Raw genomic sequence first — 25,188 nt, 5'->3', positions numbered from 1 at the left:
TCATTAGATGGGGCCGAGGGTCTGAATGCGTGAGTTTTAGGTGTAATTGTACAAAAAGAGACACAGAGCAAGCCTAAAACAGTAGCATGTTAACATCAAAATGCTAACATGTAGCATATGTGCTAATGATTGCATGATAACAGTCAGCATGTTTCATATACCAAGTTATATGACTAAGGTGTATGGCGGGGGAAATACAAAAAAAAGTGTAAAGTTAGATGAAAACGTTAGCAAGCTAAGTTTAGCTTGCTAGCATGCTATTGTTTGCATGCTCACAGGTAACAAATGTCACATACCAACTTATATGACTCTGGTGTAGTGAAGTGAAGTGAATTATATTTATATAGCGCTTTTTCTCTAGTGACTCAAAGCGCTTTACATAGTGAAACCCAATATCTAATTTTTACATTTAAACCAGTGTGGGTGGCACTGGGAGCAGGTGGGTAAAGTGTTTTGCCCAAGGACACAACGGCAGTGACTAGGATGGCTGAAGCGGGGATCAAACCTGCAACCCTCAAGTTGCTGGCACGGCCGCTCTACCAACCGAGCTATACCGCCCTGTGTAAACAGTTGCAAAGCTAGCTCAAAAAGTTAGCACGCTAATTTTAGCATGTTAGCATTCTAACAGTTAGATTGTGTCACGTACCAAGTAATACGACTCTAAGGAGTATGGCTGAGGAATTAGAGTACAAAGTGTAAAATTAGCTAAAAAAAAAGTTAGCACTTTAATGTTTGCATGCTAAAGTTATCACGCTAACAGTTAACAAGTGTCACCTACCAAGCTGTATGACTGTAGGGTAAACAGTAGCAAACTTAAATAATAAAGCTAGCACGTTAATGTTAGCATGCTAGCATGAATTGATTAACGTGGACCCCGACTTAAAACGAGATGAAAAACTTATTCGGGTGTTATCATTTAGTGGTCAATTGTACGGAATATGTACTGTACTGTGCAATCTACTAATTAAAGTCTCAATCAATCAATCAAAGCATGCTAACGTAAACATGCATACAGTTAGCATGATTCAAATATCAAGTTATACGACTGTTAGGTGTATGGCTGCGGAATTAGACAAAAAAAGTGTAAAATTAGGAGGGGAAGTTAGCACTTTTATGTTGACGTGCTACAATGCCAACGTGAGCAACCTAACAGTTAACATGTGTCAAATGCCAAGTTATAAGACTGTAAACATTTTAATGCTAATGTTAGCATATTAGCATGCTAACGTTAAGAAGCTAGCACGTGACTGGGTAAAAAATACCATAAAGCATAGAAAGTAGCAAAAAAGCTAGCATATAAAGTTAGCATGCTAATATGAGACATACTAGCAAAAAACAAGCTAGCACACAACAAGACGTGCGATACTTGCCAGCCAGGGCAAGTCAAAGGAAGCGTTCTCAAACTGAACTTTTCGCTCATTAAAATTAGAGCAATAATGTTTACGGAACATGCATGCTATGTACAGGAAAAAAGTGTTAACCCGCGTCTGCCTCAAGCATCTTAAATATTGTAAAGCATTAGGGCTGGGCGATGTGGACGAAAAAGGATATCTGGATATATTTTTACCTAAACTCAATATATATCTCGATATATTTTCCAGTGAAAATATTTATATGAAAATATTAATTTTTGAGCGAAATTCACTGAAACTGAAGTGAATGACAAGTGTGCTGTAACTTATTAAAACCCAGTTAGTCAAGATGGGTATTAACAGCACAGAATTACATAACCTAAATAACATAGTAAACTATTCTACGGGACATAAATAACATAGCAGTGCAAATAATACAAAATGTATCAAACTCCGATAAAAAAAAATATTTGTAGGCAGGCAATTTTTAATTCCCAGGCGACGATGTAATGGACTGTCACACTTGTACTGTTATGTGGTCCTACTAGGCAACAAGTCTGTGGTCAGCGCCAAGTAAGTGACTTGACTTAGTTGTGCGACTATGATGTTTGTTTCAAAATGATTCAACTATTCAATGTTGAAATGTAAAGAGTAAAAACAATGAACAAAATATTGGCTACTGTCTTGTTGTAAAACACCAATGAAAATTAAATGTAGCATTTACTTTACGTAATATTTATTTTTTATACATTTTTGCTTTTGTGCATAATTAATCTTACCCCTTTTCATACCATAGCAATTGTATTTTATTTCCTTGTACACTGTAACAAAACAGTGAACAAATAAATGATAAATAAATAATAAACCATAGCAAGCAAACACATTAAATACATAAATACTCTGTCGCAATAAAAAAAAGGGGTGGGGGGAAGGTTAAAGATGTTCATCCTAATTCTTGTTCTGTGTACTTTGTGAACACTTGTAGTTTGAACAGTCTCTTAAACTGAATCATATTGGTGCTTTGTTGGATTTCTTTGGTTAATCCATTCCATAATTTAATTCCACATACTGCTATACTAAAGAATTTAAGTGTTGTACGAGCATACAAATGTTTTGAATTAGATTTTCCTCTAAGGTTACATTTCTCCTCTTTTGTTGAGCAGAATTTATGTACATTCTTGGGTAGCAGGTTATAGTTTGATTTGTACAGTGGGGCAACAAATGTTTAGTCAGCCACCGTTTGTGCAAGTTCTCCCACTTAAAATGATGACAGAAGTCTGTAATTTTCATCATAGGTACACTTCAACTGTGAGAAGCAGAATGTGGGAAAAAAATCCAGGAATTCACATTGTAGGAATTTTAAAGAATTTATTTGTAAATTATAGTGGAAAATAAGTATTTGGTCAACCACTCAAAGCTCTCACTGATGGAAGATACAGCAGAGGATTGGGAGAATGTCATGTGGTCAGATGAAACCAAAATATAACTTTTTGGTATAAACTCAACTCGTCGTGTTTGGAGGAAGAAGAATACTGAGTTGCAACCCAAGAACACCATACCTACTGTGAAGCATGGGGGTGGAAACATCATGGTTTGGGGATGTTTTTCTGCTAAGGGGACAGGACGATTGATCTGTGTTAAAGGGGAACATTATCACCAGACCTATGTAAGCGTCAATATATACCTTGATGGTGCAGAAAAAAGACCATATATATTTTTTAACCGATTTCCGAACTCTAAATGGGTGAATTTTGGCGAATTAAACGCCTTTCTGTTTATCGCTCTGGAGGGGATGACGTCAGAATGTGACGTCGCCGAGGTAATACAGCCGCCATTTTCATTTTCAACCCATTGTAAACATTGGGTCTCAGCTCTGTTATTTTCCGTCTTTTCGACTATTTTTTGGAATGGAGACATTATGCCTCGTCGGTGTGTTGTCGGAGGGTGTAACAACACTAACAGGGAGGGATACAAGTTGCACCACTGGCCCGAAGATGAGAAAGTGTCTGCCGCCAGACCCCCATTTAATGTACCAAAGTGGCTCCACATTTTACCGGCGATGACAGACATGGCACGGAGATGTATGGATAACCTGCAGATGCATTTGCAACGATAAAGTCAAAGAAATCACAAAGGTGAGTTTTGTTGATGTTGACTTATGTGCTAATCAGACATATTTGGTCGCGGCGTGACTGTCAGCTAATCGATGCTAACATGCTATGTTAATCGACGCTAACATGCTATTCACCGGCGGTGCTAAAGCAGACATGGCACAGAGATGTATGGATATCCTGCAGATGCATTTGCAACGATAAAGTCACAGAAATCACAAAGGTGAGTTTTGTTGATGTTGACTGCCAGCTAATCGAAGCTCACATGCTACGCTAATCGATGCCAACATGCTATTTACCGGCGGCGCTAAAGCAGACATGGCACAGAGATGTATGGATAACCTGCAGATGCATTTGCAACTATATTACGTTTCCTTCCACCCACATTTAATGCGAAAAAAACACTTACCAATCGACGGATTTAAGTTGCTCCAGTGTCACAAGATGCGAAAGTCCTGATCGTTTGGTCCGCACATTTTATCGGCGATGCTAACACAGCTATTCGGCTATGCTATGGCTATGAATGGCGTCAATAGCTATTCGCTCAATAGTTTCAGTTTCTTCTTCAACACTTTCATACTCCAACCATCCGTTTCAATACATGCGTAATCTGTTGAATCGCTTAAGCCGCTGAAATCCGAGTCTGAATCCGAGCTAATGTCGCTATATCTTGCTGTGCTATTCGCCATTGTTTGTTGACATTGGCAGCACTGTATGACGTCACAGGGAAATGGATAGTGGCATCGCAAATAGCGAAAATCAAGCACTTTAAAGCTTTTTTTAGGGATATTCGGAGACCGGTAAAAATTTAAAAAAAAATTCAAAAAATACAACATGCCACTGGGAACTGATTTTTATTGTTTTTAACCCTTTTGAAATTGTGATAATGTTCCCCTTTAAGGAAAGAATGAATGGGGCCATGTATCATGAGATTTTGAGCCAAAACCTCCTTCCATCAGTGAGAGCTTTGAATGGTTGACCAAATACTTCTTTTCCACAGTAATTTACAAATATAATTCTTTAAAATTCCTACAATGGGAATTCCTGGATTTTTGTTCACATTCTGTCTCTCCCAGTTGAAGTGTACCTACGATGAAAATTACAGACCTCTGTCATCATTTTAAGTGGGAGAACTTGCACAATCTGTGGCTGACTAAATACTTTTTTGCCCCACTGTACATCATTTTAGCTGTTTGAAAATGCACCAAATCGTTGAATTTCAATAGTTGTGATTTAATAAATTAAGGATTTGTATGTTCTCTATATCCAACATTATGTATTATTCTACCTGATGTTGTGTGTAACACAGTTAGTGGATGAAGCGCACATGAATGAAGCGTTCAAACAAAGAATATCAGTGTATTTTTAAATAGTTCACTTAAACATAACAGAAATGATCCACCCTGTGTTTTCACAGAATGCAGAAATGGTTCATTAGTATGCATCATAGACTGTGTACCACCACATTACTCGGCTAAGGTTTTCAACACTGGCTTATTCTTCTGGGACCCTGCTGCAACTCGCATTATCCATTCAGACCCAAAGCAGCGAGCTAATTAACTGAAACATTGTATAATTAGTTAGGTGGCAGTATTAAAGCCTATGACCCCTTTCAATCCATGCAAAGTACAAGCATTGGAGGTGAGGACATGGGTCCAAAGTCCTGCTCAAACATAATGAATCCTCAGAGAACCAGCTTGTTTACATTATTCTGTCCATCTGTTCTGTTGAAACCAGGGGTGTCCAAACATTTTCCACTGAGGGCCGCACACTGAAAAATCAAAGCAAGCAGGGGCCATTTTCATAATTTTTATTTTAAAAAACAATACAATATATGTATTAAAAAATATACACTTAGGCCTCCACTCAGTTATGATCCCGGGGACCCCAAGGGTTTTGGTCAATAAAAATATTAAAAATGTGTCATTATTCAGTATTATTATTTTCATTATTATCCATCCATCCATTTTCTACTGCTTATTCCCTTTCGGGGTCGCGGGGGGCGCTGGCGCCTATCTCAGCTACAATCGTTGCAAGTTTTAAATCTCTAGATCAACATTAGCAAAAAAAGGGAAAAAACACAAAATATGCAATATTTTCACTCAATAACCTTTTTAGGTGGAATATTTGAAATTATATAATAATTGGAGCCTTAATTTTGGTTTTTGATTCATTATTATTTTTGAGCAAAGACACTTAAAAACAAATCACACTAAAATAATTGGGGATCCAAAAGTGTACTACTCATTAAAGTGTTTTTTTTACTGTTTACTTTTAGCACAATAATCTCGGAATCAACTTCAGATATATCCGTCAATTTTAAGTGTTATTGTTGTTTATGTTTTGTTTGTTTGTTTTAGGCCCTTCTTTTAAAAAAAACAGCTCAGTTTTTTATATGGCAAAACAAAAAATATTAACATTTTCCCCAAAAAATATCTCAAAGTGGAATATTTAATCAATCAATGTTTATTTATATAGCCCCAAATCACAAATGTCTCAAAGAACTGCACATACCACAACGACATCCTCGGTAGAGCGCACATAAGGTCAAGGAAAATTTAATGTGACGTGATTAAAGCCTTGAATAGGTCAATAATTCAAAAAATGACATTGATTTTAATTAATTTTTTTTTTTTTTAAGAAAGAAACAGCCTGCATGGCAGCTTTGTGTTATCAAAGTATTGCAACATTTTCTTGTTACATTTCACCTGTTTGCTCTTTTATACCACTTTTTATGTTTTCAATTTTTTTCCAATTGTATTTTTAAAATGTGCCGTGGGGTCGTTAAAAAATGACCCGCGGGCCGCACTTTGTACCCCCAGTCTTAAACCCTGCTCACACAATGACTCAATAATGGTTGTTGTCTATTGCTTTGGAAAAAGATACATTTTGACATTTTACCAGTTCTTCCTTTCGGGTGTGTTTCCCTCCCCTCGTTAAAAGACAGGCCTGACTATCATTTGGGTGCAGGTCACTATGACACAGGTCACCACAACATGCCTGTTTGAACTGGAGCGTGTGATAACAAAAATTGCCCGCTTGTGGTAGAATGACCAGCAGAGTCACATATCGGTCTCATTAGCAGAGGAAGTGGGGGTACACGGAGTGGGAGAAGAAATAAAGGTCTTGAAGGAAAAGAGATGTAAGTAATTCCTTCTCCCTGCGGTGCCCACGGGGAATTTAGGAGCAGCAAGTTCAATAATTTATTGATTTTTTTCCAGCGAGTTTTTCGTCTCTCACATAAATAAGCTCATTTTTCAAAAACGTAATTAATCTCCATACTTGTGTCTGTCTAAATTGGTGTGATTACTATTTTTTTTTTAACATATACATGCTCATTGATTTCTAATCTGCTTAACATTTACTTAAATGTGCAAGATCATTGTAAAAACCAGGTTGAAAGTACCATACATTATATTATACAGTATGTCTAATTGAAGGAGGGAAATATTTTAGTATGTTTTACTCCAGGCCTTGTTACATTTGTTGTGCGATTACCGCATTGAACCAAATATGGGGCAAAATTGTTTACCGAGAAACGCAATCTTTAAAAAAAAAATGGGTCAAACTATATGCGAGGTTTAAAGACGTATTCATACCAACCAATAAGTGGTGTCAAAAAGTCAGACCTTTGCTTTTTGTCAGTCACACACTTGCACTTTAAAGGGGAAGTGCACTTTTTTTAGAATTTTTGCCTATAGTTCACAATCATGATGAAAGACTTTTTTTATGCATTTTACCTTGTAAATAAACATTTTTAAAAAAGTCAGCTTACAGCGGAGCCATTGGGAGCGTCTCTATTTTGCCTACAAAATCCAATAACCATTCGAAAAGCGCCCAAAATACTCAATTTACTTGAATATTAACCAAGTATTAGTAATATTGTTGTTATAAGTGCTATTTCACACAAGCTATTTATAGTGATCACAAGCTTGTGTACATTTTTGAGGAGGTTTCCTCACTTCCTTTCTGCCTGGAAGGTCATTGCAGATCATAAACCATGCATCTCACCTGGACAGAAGAAGTCTGAGGAAGTATTCCGACAAGTTGGTTCACTTTGACAGTCGTTTTGGACCAGGAGATGGTGAGAAAGACACAAAGAGACGCGTGGTTCCAACCCCTTTTTATTTGTGAGAATTGTGAGTCATTCGTCTTCTAAATGGGAATGTATGAACATCCTAGCAGTCAGCATCCTAATTACAGCAGACCTTGCTCAGTAAGTGATGTTTTTATGTTTGTTGTGATCAATCAATCAATCAATCAATATTTACTTATATAGCCCTAAATCACTAGTGTCTCAAAGGGCTGCACAAACCACCACGACATCCTCGGTAGGCCCACATAAGGGCAAGGAAAACTCACACCCAGTGGGACATCGGTGACAATAATGACCCAGTGGGACGTCGGTGACAATAATGACAATGAGAACCTTAGAGAGGAGGAAAGCAATGGATGTCGAGCGGGTCTAACATGATACTGTGAAAGTTCAATCCACAATGGATCCAACACAGTCGCGATAGTCCAGTCCAAAGCGGATCCAACACAGCAGCGAGAGTCCCGTTCACAGCGGAGACAGCAGGAAACCATCCCAAGCGGAGGCGGATCAGCAGCGCAGAGATGTCCCCAGCCGATACACAGGCAAGCAGTACATGGCCACCGGATCGGACCGGACCCCCTCCACAGGGGAGAGTGGGACATAGAAGAAAAAGAAAAGAAACAGCAGATCAACTGGTCTAAAAAGGGAGTCTATTTAAAGGCTAGAGTATACAAATGAGTTTTAAGGTGAGACTTAAATGCTTCTACTGAGGTGGCATCTCGAACTGTTACCGGGAGGGCATTCCAGAGTACTGGAGCCCGAACGAAAAACGCTCTATAGCCCGCAGACTTTTTTTGGGCTTTGGGAATCACTAACAAGCCAGAGTCCTTTGAACGCAGATTTCTTGCCGGGACATATGGTACAATACAAATCGGCAAGATAGGATGGAGCTAGACCGTGTAGTATTTTATACGTAAGTAGTAAAACCTTAAAGTCACATCTTAAGTGCACAGGAAGCCAGTGCAGGTGAGCCAGTACAGGCGTAATGTGATCAAACTTTCTTGTTCTTGTCAAAAGTCTAGCAGCCGCATTTTGTACCAACTGTAATCTTTTAATGCTAGACATGGGGAGACCCGAAAATAATACGTTACAGTAGTCGAGGCGAGACGTAACAAACGCATGGATAATGATCTCAGCGTCTTTAGTGGACAGAATGGAGCGAATTTTAGCGATATTACGGAGATGAAAGAAGGCCGTTTTAGTAACGCTTTTAATGTGTGCCTCAAAGGAGAGAGTTGGGTCGAAGATAATACCCAGATTCTTTACCGTGTCGCCTTGTTTAATTGTTTGGTTGTCAAATGTTAGAGTTGTATTATTAAATAGAGTTCGGTGTCTAGCAGGACCGATAATCAGCATTTCCGTTTTTTTGGCGTTGAGTTGCAAAAAGTTAGCGGACATCCATTGTTTAATTTCATTAAGACACGCCTCCAGCTGACTACAATCCGGCGTGTTGGTCAGCTTTAGGGGCATGTAGAGTTGGGTGTCATCAGCATAACAGTGAAAGCTAACACCGTATTTGCGTATGATGTCACCTAGCGGCAGCATGTAGATGCTGAAGAGTGCAGGGCCAAGGACCGAACCCTGGGGAACTCCACACGTTACCTTAACGTAGTCCGAGGTCACATTGTTATGGGAGACACACTGCATCCTATCAGTAAGATAAGAGTTAAACCAAGACAGGGCTAAGTCTGACATACCAATTCGTGTTTTGATACGTTCTAATAAAATATTATGATCGACGGTATCGAAAGCAGCGCTAAGATCGAGGAGCAGCAACATAGATGACGCATCAGAATCCATCGTTAGCAATAGATCATTAGTCATTTTTGCGAGGGCTGTCTCCGTGGAGTGATTTGCTCTGAAACCGGATTGAAAGGTTTCACATAGATTGTTAGACGCTAAGTGTTCATTTAACTGCTCCGCAACAATTTTTTCAAGGATTTTTGAAATAAAGGGAAGGTGAGATACCGGTCGGTAGTTTACCATGAGGTCAGGATCGAGGTTAGGTCTTTTAAGAAGAGGATGAATAACCGCTTTTTTGAATGCTAGGGGAACAGTGCCCGAGGAGAGTGATAAGTTTATAATATTTAGCACTGATGGACCTAATAATACAAAGAGCTCCTTGATCAGTTTCCCAGGAAGAGGGTCAAGTAAGCATGTTGTCTGTTTTATTCCATTTACACGTTGTAACAATTCCTCTAATGTTATTTCCTCAAAACGAGAGAAACTATTTTGGAGGGCAGTATCCGCCGTATATACCATCGTATCTGTGTTAGTAGAACCCTGTTGTAGCTGGGACGCATTGTCTTTAATCTCCTTTCTAATGACTTCAATTTTCTTACTAAAGAATTGCATAAAGTCATCAGCTGAGTGGCTTGAGCTACTGGAAGGGGTCCCTTGTTGGGTTAGCGATGCTACCGTACTAAACAAAAATTTAGGATCGTTTTTATTACGGTGGATGAGATTTGAGTAATATTTAGCTTTAGCTAAGGTAAGCATGCGTTTATAAGTTATTAAACCATCACTCCATGCTTGATGGTGCACCTCAAGTTTAGTCGTGCGCCATTTGCGTTCCAGCTTTCTACATAATAATTTCTGAGCTCTAGTTTCTTCTGTAAACCACGGGGTGCGCTTTTTTGGAGCCTTTTTTAACTTTAGCGGTGCTATGTTATCAATGGTTTCGCGCAGGGTGTCGTTAAAGTTGTTAGTGAGGTTATCAATAGAGCCCACATACTTTGGGAATGGTGCCATAACCGAGGGCAGTAGGTCAGCAAGAGTTGTCGTTGTGGCCGTATTAATGTTGCGGCTGCTATAGCAGTTATTATTATTAGTAGTTTGACGAACATGCGTCTGAACCTCAAATTTTATATGGTAATGATCGGACAATAGTTTAGTATACGGGAGTATCGTAACTTTGGAGACGGCGATACCCCTGACAAGCACTAGGTCTATCGTATTACCGTTGCGATGCGTGGGTTCATTTATTATTTGTGTGAGACCACAGCTATCAATTACAGTCTGGAACGCTACGCACGGTGGGTCCGATGGGGTATTCATATGGATATTAAAGTCCCCCATTATGATTATATTATCGGCGTGTGTCACTAGATCAGCAACGAACTCTGAGAATTCATTGATAAAGTCCGAATAGGGCCCTGGGGGGCGGTAGATAACAGCCAGGTGTAGAGGCAGCGGTGTGACAGACTTCATAGTAAGCACCTCAAACGATTTATATTTATTATTTATGTTAGGACTAAGGTTAAAGTTTTCGTTGTATATTAGTGCGACCCCCCCACCCCTTTTAAGCGGACGGGCAATATGCGCATGTGTAAAGTTAGGAGGACATGCCTCATTTAGCGCAAAAAAGTTGTTTGGTTTAAGCCAGGTTTCGCTGAGACCGATGACGTTAAGATTGTTGTCTCTGATAATATCATTAACTAACAACGTTTTGGGAGACAATGATCTTATGTTTAAAAAACCTATATTATAGGTAGTGGGCTGTTTTAGGGAGTTTTTGATCAAATTATCCGTAGTAGCAATATTAATAATGTTGTGTTTATTATGCCCAGTGCATTTAGTATAGTTACGACCATATCTAGGAATTGATACGACAGGAATTTTCCGATTGTTTGTTTGTTGCTTTGATAAACTGCACGCATCATGGTTAGCCACCTCAGTAACGGGGATTTTCCGATTGTTTGTTTGTTGCTTTGATAAACTGCACGCATCATAGTTAGCCACCTCAGTAAAACACATGTCCAACTCTGAAACACTCAAAGCAGAAAAAACGTGTTCTAATTTAACTGACTCCTTACCCAGACCAGTAGTCTCGCATTTTCCATTTAAATCTGGTTGCAGGATGGAGGGAAGTGGTGTTCTGTGGGGATTAGCCTTCTGCTTTGTTTTTAGCCCCGCTCGACATCCGCGTTTCCGATCACACCGCTGGCGTCTGCTCCGTAGACGGCCCCCGCTGCTACTAGACTCCCCTGCTTCACAGGCCGCTGGATGTAGCCGCCGACGTATTCCCATGCTAGTTAGCATGTTTAGCACGCACGCGTCTATCAGTCCAAAACGGCCCGATATGTCCACATCCAGAAGTGTCTGGCGGTCGTACGTGATCACGGAGTGACCACGATGTGAGCCAGCCATAAAGTCTGTGGAATTGTCCGGTATTTCTGCCAAATGTTTCATCTTTAGCAGGAGCTCCGCGAGGACGCAGCCCGTCCGGGCGCCGCCATCTTGGATCATCATGATGCGTTTTTTAAAATACTGCGCCTCGCATGCTTATAAGCGTGCCATCCATCTATCCATTTTTCTACCGCTTGTCTCTTTTTGGGGTCGCGGGGGATGCTGGAGCCTATCTCAGCTGTGTACGGGCGGAAGGCAGTGTACACCCTGGACAAGTCACCACCTTATCGAAGTGCCAACACAGATAGACAGACGACATTCACATTCAGATACACACTAGGGCCAATTTAGTATTCCCAATCAACCTATGCCCAGGCGCATGCCTTTGGAGGTGGGAAGAAGCCTGAGTATCCGGAAGGAACCCACGCAGTGACGGGGAGGACATGCACACTCCACACAGAAAGATCCCGAGCCCGGGATTGAACCCAGGACTACTCAGGACCTGCGTATTGTGGAGGCACATGCATGAACCCCAATTAGCATGGAAATACGTAAATATTAAATGTTATTATAAATGTGGCCGTTACTACATTACATATTTACTTACATCATGTATATAAAAGGTGGTTGGATGTTTAAGAGCTTTATAGGCAGAATAGAAAGACTCCTATTGGCTCCATTTTGAGCGGACTTTTGATCGTATTTATTCGTAATTTAGAATGGAAAAAAATTAAATACCATCCGTCGTCATGTCTGTTATAATGATTGTGAACAAATCTGAGAATGACCCTTAATGGCGCCCAAGTTCAGTTCAAAACTAGAGAGAAACATTTTTTCAGCAAATTCCAAATAAATAAAAAATTGCGCATATCTATTGGATAGAAGAACTTGGATCACTGTAATCACATTGGCAGATCCTCGCATTGACATTGTATTCATGCTAGAAAACACAGAACATTGGAGTGAAGTTCTATCCTTTTTGCCAGTTATATTGTTCTCATAATGTGATTTGTTACAGATGTGTTGGCGTAGCTTTTTTTAGTTTGGATTCAGTCAGTAGTCATTTGTTCAACTTCTTTACTTATACTAGTGTGTTCCATTTTAGGTCTTCTCTCTTCCATCATTTGGGGAACTCTGTTCGAAAAAACGTGTGAGAGATTCACATTAATGCAGCATATTCTTAAAAACACTAGAGTAGTGGTTCTCAAATGGGGGTACGCGTACCCCTGGGGGTACTTGGAGGTATGCCAAGGGGTACGTGAGATTTTTTCTAAATGTTCTAAAAATAGCAACAATTCAAAAATACTTTATGAATATATTTATTAAATAATACTTCAACTAAATGTGAATGTAAGTACATTAACTGTGAAAAGAAATGCAACAATGCAATATTCAGTGTTGGCAGCTAGATTTTTTGTGGACATGTTCCATAAATATTGATGTTAAATATTTCTTTTTTTGTGAAGAAATGTTTAGAATTAAGTTGATGAATCCAGATGGATCTCTTTTATAATCCCCAAAGAGGGCACTTTAAGTTGATGATTACTTCTATGTGTAGAAATCTTTATTTATAATTTAATCACTTGTTTATTTTTCAACAAGTTTTTTGTTATTTTTATATCTTTTTTTACAAATAGTTCAAGAAAGACCACTACAAATGAGCAATATTTTGCACTGTTATACAATCTAATAAATCAAAAACTGATGACATAGTGCTGTATCTTACTTCTTCATTTCTTTTTCCAACCAAAAATACTTTGCTCTGATTAGGGGGTACTTGAATTAAAAACATGTTCACAGGGGGTACATCACTGAAAAAAGGTTGAGAACCACTGCACTAGAGTGCTGTCATAAGGATTATCTTTGACTAGCTTTTTTGCAGAAGGTCCTTAAAAACAGTGTGTTCCTGTAATTCTGATCAAATAAACCTGGAATATACACAATAAGACTAATAGAGAAGGAAGCAATCCGGCTCCCTGGTTCTTGACTTTCTGAAAATGTGAATCCTAAAACAAATTCATGTATATCCCTGCTTTAGAGAGATGCAGCTGAGACTCAGAGACCCGTTAAAATGAATGTCTCAAAGGATAGGCAAGTTAGCAAACACAAGCAGAGGAGGAGTTGTGGTTCTCATTCTTAAGATAATGGTGACCATTAAGGATGTAATAGTGTCAAAATCTCAGGTTACGATTGTCATGGTATTTAGGCCACAATACCACAATATTGTTGTGGTATATGTCCAAAGGGAAAAAAAGACTTAATAAAAATGTTATAATCTGTAAAATAAAATTGTAGGAATGTTTAGGAGAAACACACTTACTGTAATTGAACACAAACATAATGCTAAAATGTTCTAATCATATTTATCACTACAAACTAATACTTTTACAAAACCCAAAACCAGTGAAGTTGGAATAGAATAGACTGCAAAGAAAATATATTTAACGTTCGAACTGGAAAACTGAAAATATTAGCTCATTTGGAATTTAATGCCTAAAACATTTTTCAAAAAAGCTCGCATAAGTGGCAAAAAAGACGAGGTTGAGGAATGCTCAAACACTTATTTGGAACATCCCGCAGGTTAACAGGCTAATTGGGAACAAGTGGGTGCCATGGTTCGGTATAAAAGCCATGAAGTGCTCAGTCATTCACAAACAAGGATGGGGCGAGGGTCACCAATTTGTAAACAAATGCCTAGGCGAATTGTTAAGAACAACATTTCTCAACCAGTTATTGCAAGGAACTTAGGGATTTCATCATTTACGGTCCGTAATATCATCAAAAGGTTCAGCAAACCAACATTGAATGAATGCCCGTGATCTTTGAAACATCAGGCAGTACCGCATCCAAAAGCGACATCAGTGTGTAAAGGATATCACCCCATGCGCTCAGGAAATCTTCAGAAAACTACTGTCAGTAACAGTAATAGTTTGTCACTACAGCTGTAAGTGCATGTTAAAACTTTACTACGCAAAGCAAAGGCCATTTATCAACAACACCCAGAAACGGCACCAACTTAGCTGGGCTTGAGCTCATCTAAGATGGACTGATGCAAAGTGGAAAAGTGTTCGGTGGTTTTGCGAGTTCACATTTCAAATAATTTTTGGAAACTGTAGACGTTGTGTCCTCCGGGACAAAAAAGAAAAGAAGACTATTATCGACGCAAAGTTGAAAAGCCAGCATCTGTGATGGTATGGGGGTGTATTTGTGCCCAAGGCATGGGTAACTTGCACATTGGTGAAGGCACCATTAATGCTGAAAGGTACATACAGGTTTTGGAGCAACATATGTTGCCATCCAAGCAACGTCTTTTTCATGGATGCCCCTCCTTATTTCAGCAAGACAATGCCAAACCACATTCTGCACATGTTACAACAGCGTGGCTTCGTAGTAAAAGAGTGCGGGTACTAGACTAGCCTGCCTGTAGTCTAGACCTGTCTCCCATTGAGAATGTTTGCTGCAATATGAAGCGTAAGAAAGACAACAGAGACCCCAGACTATTGAACAACTTAAGCTGTGCATCAAGCAAGTATGGGAAATAATTCCACCTGAAAAGCTTCACAAAGTGGTCTCCTCACTTTCCAAACGTTTACTGAGTGTTGATAAAAGGAAAGGCCATGTAACAGAGGTAAAAACGCCCCAGTGCAAATGTTTGCAATGTGTTGCTGCCATTTAAGTCTAAGTTACTGATTATTTGCAAAGAAAAATTAAGTTTCGCAGTTCAAACATTAAACATCTTGTCTTTGCAGTTTATTCAATCCAAAGTGTGATGTGTGTGACCACCATTACCCACTACATTAAAAAAAAAAATCTTATTAAAAAAAACTGAATTAGCTGTCATACTCTCCCCTACGTGTGATCGTAGCTTAATTCTGTCTTTAAAAATAAAGTCAAACACCTTGGGGGAAAAATGGCATTCTTATATTTGGAGCAGTCTTATGTTCAGGTCAATGCAGTACATACCAAATTTTATCAGCTTTTACGCAGTGATCTTTCAATGAATCCGAACACCAACATTAGCACTATAAAGAAGTGTGCCTTGGCTGGTGAACCAATATCATTGACCATTAACAAGTAGGTGATCTGGGGTTGCCCTGGCAACAACAACTTTCATCGAGTTAGTGCTTGTCAGTAAATGAAAATGAGTGGACTTTCTGTCCTAAAAATCTGCCATAGCAATTCCTTGTTGCATCTCCAATTTAGTGCAAGAAAAAAAAATAAAAAAGAGTAAAATGAAAGAAAACTTCAATGAGATGTAAACTGAGGAGACCAAAGCAGATTATGTCCAAGCCTGTTAGAAATGCAATAAGAACATATTTCATCATGATTGGGTTTGAAGTGGGCAAGGCTCAGCACCCTCTTTGGTTTCAAAGTGTTCCTCATTCTTTTCTTCTTCTTCTCTCTATCTTGCAGCATGGTGAGACGGAACCTGGGTCCAACTACTCGTTCTGTGTATATTTGTCTGGCCTGTCTGTCCCTTGCGCTGCACCTCATTCTGGCATTTTTTTGTCTCGCTGTCCTTCAGACAGCCTGCGTTCTACCCAACTCCTATTCGGCATCCATTAGTCCGAGAACAGATACCCGGGAGGAAAATCCAGTCCCCTCCTATCCACATAAACTATCGATAAATTCAGAGAATGACAAATATCACAAGCTAAATGCGACCAGGCTGCCTGAGGCCATTGGCGCAGAGAAGAAACTGATTTGTGCCAAAAAAGTCGTCAAGAATGCCTCCAGGCTGGAAGCACTTTTTCACCACCCGCTGTACAACCTGCCAGAACCAGAGTTGCTAGAGGACGACTGGCTGCTTCGGGTGAAGACAAATGAGCCCACAGACGATGAGGGTGATGACAAAGAGGGCATCAGTAGTGACAGTCAGTGGTAAGTGTGGAATGAAGCTGTAGCACACATAGGCATGTGTGTAAGAGGGAAACTACAAAGAACACAAAGGACATTAAAGACATTAAAAGAGCGCCATTTCATCATACAGCTACAAAAGTAAAAACAAAAAAAAACATACACTAGTGATGGGTTGATGAGCCGTCATGTATCATTTCGACACATTGCAAAACTGTATTGATACTGTGTCAATACTGTGTCACTAAATACTGACATCTGCTGGACATTAAAAATCCCTACATGCAACCTATGGACCGACTCAAAAAATCCCTACATGCAACCTATGGACCGACTCAACTGACACTGATTTTATGACCTAGTATATACAATAATATAAACCAAGTCATTGTATTTCATTTAGTATTATTTCATATCTTCATTTAAATAAAAATATATCTTTTTTAGATACAGTCAATAAATGATGTGAACATGTATCATAACATGGAAATCTAAGAGAACGTGTTGTGAATGAGAATACTTATGGACTGGGATTACTTTTTATTTATTTTTACATGCGCTCTGAACACGTACTGTTGATTGATTGAAGCTTTTATTAGTACAGTACATGTTACATACAATTGACCACTAAATAGTAACACCCAGATAAGTTTTTCAACTTGTTTAAGTCGGGGTCCACGTTAATCAATTCATGGTAAAAACGTGATGACTGATCCATCGAGCTGGATTTGAACCAGTGCCCTAAGGAACTCAGCATGAGCATTCACAGCCCTCCACTCTACCAACTGAGCTACCGAAACGGTTCAATACACAAACACGTATCGTTACAGACCTACGAACAGATCGAGTAGAACCTTTCAGAGAATAGGATGAAACGACAAGGAAATTAACACAAATACCTTTTTTTCCGATATTTGATGAAAATATTCCCACACGGCCGAAATGATTTCCGACGACGATAAATTACAAATGACCAACGACAGAAGTGCAGCTATTCTGTTGGCAGCAGCATCTCGTTGACAGATGCGCTTCCTTATAAACACAGTTTGGCGTGCAGTCGTCAGTGCGACACAGTTCGCGTATCGGTCACGTGACCGAAACAGCTCATGGTCGGTCACGTGACTTTCTAAAAGCGGTACGCCCACCGACACAGGGTTTTGCTCTATGAGCTCAACGCATGCGCCGATGCACCAGTGTTGCCGGACCCATCACTAATATACACTGTGGTGACCTCTGCGGTATTCCACGCCATCGTCTGCTGGGGCTGGGGGAGCATGGCCAGAGACAGGAGCCGACCCAACAAAGCAACAAAGAGAGACACTGGCACCCACTAACTCTCGGCCAGTGTCCAGTCCGTATGGATGAGCGAGGACATGTCAGGATGGCTCGCCTCCATATTTTCAATGGTTAGCTCCAAGTTACGAAATCACTTTATTGTGAAGCTGGCTGTGACGCGTTGTTTCTGACATCACTTCCTGTGTGGAACGGTCTTTCTGGCATCACTTCCTTTTCGAACTCACTTTGTAAATAATCAATGAGTCCATACAAATTTAAGTGCCCGAGATTCAAGAAATACACGGCTGACTTTCCCGTGTAAAAATTTGTCCGAGGAGGGGGACCTTAAACGCTGGTTTGGTGTGGCTGAAACGGGGCTTAGGCTAAATAATTATTCGTTTAAGGGGTTAAACAAGTTAGTGTAGATATAGCCTAAGCGAGAGGTTGCTTTAGTTTTCCAGCAAAGCAGTCCGTGCTTCAACAATTTTGCCATATTCTCCTGACAACCAGCATCCTCAGCAGTGGAATTGTGTTTCAAAATTGTTTCGAAGTTTCATAATTTAAAAAAAAAATCTTAAGTAAAAAGCTTTGTTATGCAAACCACACATGTACACCGTAAACTAGAGCAGTGGTTCTCAAATGGGGGTACGCGTACCCCTGGGGGTACTTGAAGGTATGGCAAGGGGTACGTGAAATATTCTAAAAATAGCAACAATTCAAAAATCCTTTATGAATATATTTATTGAATAATACTTCAACTAAATGTGAATGTAAGTACATTAACTGTGAAAAGAAATGCAACAATGCAATATTCAGTGTTGACAGCTAGATTTTTTTGTGGACATGTTCCATAAATATTGATGTTAAAGATTTCTTTTTTTGTGATGAAATGTTTAGAATTAAGTTCATGAATCCAGATGGATCTCTGTTCCAATCCACAAAGAGGGCACTTTAAGTTGATGATTACTTCTATGTGTAGAAATCTTTATTTAAAATTGAATCACTTGTTTATTTTTCAACAAGTTTTTAGTTATTTTTATATATTTTTTCCAAATATTTCAAGAAATATTTTGCACTGTTATACAATTTAATAAATCAGAAACTGATGACATCATGCTGTATTTTACGTCTATCTCTTTTTTTCAACCAAAAAGGCTTTGCTCTGATTAGGGGGTAGTTGAATTAAAAAAAATATTCACAGGGGGTAAGTCACTGAAAAAAGGCTGAGAACCACTGGACTACAGCATGCCAGTACTTCTCAGGAATTTTTAAAAACTCCACATTCATTTAACCTTAAGGTTACTTATATTGGCCAATGTCTGTGCTTCACCTCCGATGTCTCTCCTAAAGGCAGAGTGGAAGTCACGAGAAAGGCTATGACAAAGTCTCTTGGACCAGCAAAGCGGAGACTCACCCACCCTGGTTGCGGTTCCACTTGGGCATCACACGCTGGGAACTATACAACAGGAAGGACCCGACTGTGGCAAAGCTGACCCACTACTTGGCAAATCAACACATTCTTGGAGCAGGTGTGTTAAAAAGTAATGCAGTGGCGAAAAAAAAGAGGAAAAAAATGCATTCTGAAGAGCTTATTGTACATACTTTTAACAGAATAGCCTTGCAGGCAGTGAAACAGTGCATAGATTTTTGCAGAGATGGCTCGTAAGAGTAGTCGTTACGATATTCAAAACCACATTGCATCACATTGGGTAAACTATTGCAAAGTTTAAGAGCCATTATCCTCATTTAGAATTAAACATTTAGTTGTCTTTTTGTGTTAAAAGCAGAAAGACATAATTCTGCACTTCACTCGAGAAGTGCGGCACTGCTCAACAAGCCCCGAATAAATTTAGCAACTGACCTAGCTATTAACCACGACGGTCCCAGTGGCACGCGCTTCTCATCTAATTATGATAATTCAGTTTCTTCTTGGTTAAACAGAAAAACAAAGTCGCCACCGTGCTGCTTATTCCACTTTCACTCAAACCCTTTTATAGAAACGAGCAAGGCTGGGAGAGAGCCAGAGGGAAGACGGGGAAACCATACAGTTGTTTTTTTTTGTTTTTCTAACTTAGTGGATAGAGCAAACTGTGCCAAAGTTTACATTCAGAGCAGGGAACACTTAGGGTTTGTTTTTTCCAGGTCTTTTACATTTTCCCTTGTCCGAAAGTGGGTTTGGATCAGAGAGTTTTGTGAGTTTGTGAAGCCCTTTGAGACACTTGTGATTAAGGGCTATATAAATACTTCTTGATTGATTAATTATGGAAGAATTATTGTAGTTAAAACCATTTATCTCAATAGTGTATCTCAATATGTCCACGGTAATGTAATTTGCATGCTTGTGTACTCATGTACTGTCATTAAAATTTGAACTTTACAGTACAGATAAGATATATCCATCTGATTGTGTGTATTCAGATCCGCGTACGTGGGTTTCAGATCTGCATACGTAATGTCATGTAAGATTTGAGCGAGCGCATCCAGATTTGTGAGCGTGTCATACTTCCCTTGTGGATCAATAAAGTGTGTCTAAGTCTAAGTCAAATTGTACACGGCAGAAGTGTTGCAAAAGTCACATGTTAGTAGACAGCCTATCAAGGGTTCTTTCTAATTTGGGCTAGTCAGACAACTTAAAACACACGTACGTGGATCTGAATACACACACTCGGATTGATAAACAGACACACACACGCATATTGGCTTACACAGATTGCGATACATTTTTGCAAATAATTTGGCTACAATAATGCTACCTCAGACTTCCTGTATACTGTAATTTTCACCATCAAGAATGTGGAGGTGTTGGCCTACTATACTCCTGCAATTCCATCACCTTAGCAGTGGGGAATTTAAAAACAAACCAAAAAGTTTATGTTTTTTATTTTTACCTGAAGCATCTACTCACTTTAAAGCAATGACTCATTTCAAAGTACTGACTAATTTCAAGATGACATAAACTTACAAATATGACCTTTTAGCTTACATAAACGGTCTCTAAACCTTATTCTATCAGATCATTGACTAATATTATTCAATAGTCAGTACACCCCTAACTGTTCAGTACTTTAATATGGTGCCAAATACATTATCAGTGGTTTTATTTATTTGGTCATGTAAACAGTAAACGTCAAGTACATAGCAGATAAATAAATAAAAGAATCGGTTTACATTTCCTGACCAAAAAGGTATAAGCTGAAGCTAAAAGCTTATTATGCCTACCCTTTTCACATTCACTTTGTACATGTCAAATAGAGAAAAAACAAAAAATCATTGTACTTGATCACATGCATTGTTACGCATGTAAATATATACAGACATATATACACATACATATATATATACACATACATATATATATATATATACACACATATATACATATATATACATACACATTTATAAACACATATACATACATACACACACACACACACACACACACACATATATATATATAAATACACTGTATATATACATATATATGTGTATACATATATATATATATATATATACACTGTATATATACATATATATGTGTATACATATATATATATATATACACACTGTATATATACATATATATGTGTATACATATACATATACATATACATATATATATATATATATATATATATATATATATATATATATATATATATATATATATATATATATATATATATATATACATACACTGTATATATATACATACACACACACACACACAAACAAACCCACACACACACGCACCACATACGATTGTTGAAATGCACAATTGTGCATACAATTGTTTCTTTCTTTTTTCTTTTCCTTTTTCCCTCCCTTATCAAGGGACAATACTGTAGAAAAAAACATTTACTGTATTTTCTGTTTTAATCAGTCATGTTTTGGGCTGATTATGTGTACATTGAAGAATATCCCAATACATTGCAATATCACAATATTCAAGGACACAATACTGTATTGTATCGTGACTCAAATATCTTGATACGTATTGTGAAGGCCTTGCCAGTACCAAGACCAAGCAACAGAGCCATTATTGTCAAAATAGCTTTCACCAAAAGTGAGGACCAAGATAGCTGTCTTGCCTGAAACATGGTGGTAGTAGTGAAATGGTCTGGGTTTGCATATGAGCTTCAATCACTGGGGAGCTATGGTTCATTGAGGGAAACATTCATTTTATGTACTGTGACATTGTAAGGGACAATATGTTCCCCTCCCTTGCAAAACACAGCCCAAACACACCTCCAAGATGACGCGTTTCTTGCAGGAAGCTGAATTTAAAGGTGTGCAGACGACAAGTATGTACGCCTGTGTATTATGTTGTGTTTTGTTATGTTTGGTCATGTTATATTTTGCTTTTTTGGACATTCAGTTCTTGCATTTTGCACTTCCTAGTTTGTTTTGTTTCCATAGTTACTCATTAGTTTCCACCTGGTCTCCTAGTCACGCCCCTGTCCTCAGCCTCACACCTGTTAGTAATCATCATCATAGTCATTATTTAAACCATTCTGTTTCTGTCCTCGTCCTGGCAACTTTATTGAACTTCACTCTACCTTCCGATACCGAAACGACATTTCCATGTATCTACCTTCATGCCTTGCTGTTTGTTTTCTGATCACGCCACGTAAGTTTTTTTATTTACACCTCAGTGCAGGTTTTTGGTTTGTTAGTGCCACAGTTAGTGTCTTTTGTTTGTTTGTATATAGCCATGCCATTGTGCTGTTTTTCAGTATAGTCTAGTTTGTTATCCGCCATTGTGCGCGCCCTTTGTTTTCCTGTTTTGTGTTATAGTGTTTAAATAAATCAAATATGTACTCACACTCTCGTCTGGCTCGTGCCAATCATCCTTTGCGTGGAAGAAGCAAAACAAATCCAAGTCCAAGTTTGACAAAAAGTTGCCAGCACGAGGACAGAAACAGAATGGTTTAAATAATGACTATGATAAATGATAAATGGGTTGTACTTGTATAGCGCTTTTCTACCTTCAAGGTACTCAAAGCGCTTTGACATTACTTCCACATTTACCCATTCACACACACATTCACACACTGATGGAGGGAGCTGCCATGCAAGGCGCCAACCAGCACCCATCAGGAGCAAGGGTGAAGTGTCTTGCTCAGGACACAACGGACGTGACGATTACTAACGATGATGATGATTACTAACAGGTGTAGGGCTGAGGACAGGGCCGTAACTAGGAGACTAGGTGGAAACTAATGAGTAACTATGGAAACAAAACAAACCAGGAAGTGCAAAATGCAAAAACTGAATGTCCAAAAAAGCAAAACAAAACATGACCAAACATAACAAAACACAACATAATCCACAGGCTTGACAGTATGTGACTGTAACTGTCGTTGAAACTTACACTTAATATTTTTATTTTAAGGGTTAATATTTCTTGTTGAAAATTATGGTTGTGATTTTATGTTACATTTTTTACAAATAAGACAAATTTAGTTTGTTATAAAAGGGCAATTTATTTCCTTTTGTTACACCACTATTCTCGCGAGGTTTTGGTTTAGTACAAGAGGCTGCGAGACCTGCATTCACGCGGATATGCAAAAGACTTTGAGCGAGCCATCCACAGGAGTAACAACATTCAGCCAGCTACACAAGGTATTTTGTCATATTGTGTCGAATTATTCTGTATATTTGTAAAGTGCGTTGGTTTAATTATTGTACGCTCATTCAGTATGCACACGACTGAATATATTTGCTGCCCAAGAACCTCCGAAGTGGCAGGCGGCCACTAGTTAGCCATTTTGTTTAGCACTTTATTTGCCTGTGACTGGACTATGTCTAAAGCATTGTATTTCATGTCTTGTCCTGCAGTTTTCACGGCATACACCCAAGTAAAGCGCCCGTCTTTAAGAAGCCGTGCCTGTGTTGTCATTTTGGAGCCACAGTGTCCACACCACAACCCAATCTAACACTTGAGAATCATCCTCAAGATGGAGGAGCATAATGTATGTGGGGCGGCATGGCGTAGTGGGTAGAGCGGCCGTGCCAGAAACCTGAGGGTTGCAGGTTCGCTTCCCACCTATGGACATCAAAGTCACTGCCGTTGTGTCCTTGGGCAGGACACTTCACCCTTTGCCCCTGGTGCCGCTCACACCGGCGAATGAATGATGAATGAATGATTGGTGGTGGTCGGAGGGGCCGTAGGCGCAAACTGGCAGCCACGCCTCCGTCAGTCTACCCCAGGGCAGCTGTGGCTACAGATGTAGCTTACCACCACCAGGTGTGAATGAATGATGGGTTCCCACTTCTCTGTGAGCGCTTTGAGTATATAACAATAGAAAAGCGCGATATAAATCTAATCCATTATTATCATTATTATTATCCACTAACTGTGTGATGTCATCATTAAAGTGTGGAAGAGGAGTCCACCTTACAGCTCCCGTGGATTCCATTTTTTAATAGTGTGAACTCAGGCCGGGCTAGAAAACTATGGCCCTCACAATAATATTCACATTTTGGACATGTTCACCGTGAGGTGTACTGACTTGTGTTGTCGGCTATTAAGACAACAATGGCTGCAGCTGACAGTAAATCTATACTGTTTTCCAAGCAATACACTGAGGTGTATATATATGTTTTTTTTCCATTGCAGTCCCCTGAAAATATATAAAAATACTGCGATGCGAGGGGTGTGCTCACTTTGTGATCCCTTTTGTGAGATACTAAAAGTCACAACTATAGATACTACTGCATGTTTGCTGTGAAGTAGTATGCTTTGGTTTATTTTCTCTTTTAAACCATACTGCACAATTTCACCTTTTAGAGACTTATGGTATGTTACATTTTAAGGTCATGTGGGCAAACATATTGGTACGCCTGTCTATATACACCCACAGATAGTACATATTTTTGTAATAACAATGTATTGTCATTTGTAGTGTTCTTAGAAGATATCAATATTTTAGGAATACACCGTAAATAAAATACACTTACCCATGACTCAGTAGGTGCACATTCTGGATGAACTCCTACAGTGCATCGACAAGCTTGTTTTGTGACACCCTGTTTGCTTTTTCAGCACAGAGCAGAGTAAATTATATATTGAGATTTGCATTATGCAGATACAGGCATATTTTGTCTCTTTCACTGTACTTAAAAGTTCCTGACTGAAATAACTACAGAGATCATGCTGAATGTTTCTCTAATGGTGCTTTAGACATTAACAACATCAGAATAAAAAAATGTCCAAATTTATGTGTGCATGAATTGTTAGTCATTCAGGTCATAGGAGCAAGCGATGTGTGCCAGCCAATTCTAGTGAAAAAGTCTGATTGTCATTGGCGATTAATGCTTTTTAATGCAGATCACAAACACTGATTCCCTCTGGCTGGCATTCTGTTGT

General features: G+C 39.0%; 1 protein-coding gene and 1 long non-coding RNA gene across 2 annotated transcripts in view; one reads left to right on the top strand and one right to left on the bottom strand.

Moving 5' to 3' along the window:
- Positions 1-6,500: 6,500 nt before the first annotated feature.
- Positions 6,501-25,188, top strand: part of LOC133541383 (extracellular serine/threonine protein kinase FAM20C-like) — a 49,574-nt gene continuing 30,886 nt past the window's right edge. The window contains exons 1-3 of the mRNA XM_061884771.1: positions 6,501-6,605; positions 16,101-16,568; positions 19,170-19,348. Of these exons, the coding sequence (XP_061740755.1) occupies positions 16,102-16,568; positions 19,170-19,348 (646 nt within the window). The 5' untranslated portion in view covers positions 6,501-6,605; position 16,101. The remainder of the gene's footprint in view (positions 6,606-16,100; positions 16,569-19,169; positions 19,349-25,188) is intronic.
- Positions 15,594-25,188, bottom strand: part of LOC133541384 (uncharacterized) — a 44,069-nt gene continuing 34,474 nt past the window's right edge. The window contains exon 3 of the long non-coding RNA XR_009803857.1: positions 15,594-16,620. This is a non-coding gene — a long non-coding RNA (uncharacterized LOC133541384). The remainder of the gene's footprint in view (positions 16,621-25,188) is intronic.

The sequence above is a fragment of the Nerophis ophidion genome, linkage group LG23, assembly GCF_033978795.1.
Source record: "Nerophis ophidion isolate RoL-2023_Sa linkage group LG23, RoL_Noph_v1.0, whole genome shotgun sequence".
In the NCBI taxonomy this organism is placed as follows: Eukaryota; Metazoa; Chordata; class Actinopteri; order Syngnathiformes; family Syngnathidae; genus Nerophis; species Nerophis ophidion.
The sequence above is the reverse complement of the archived record's forward strand: the minus strand, read 5'-3'. Positions and strand labels throughout refer to the sequence as shown.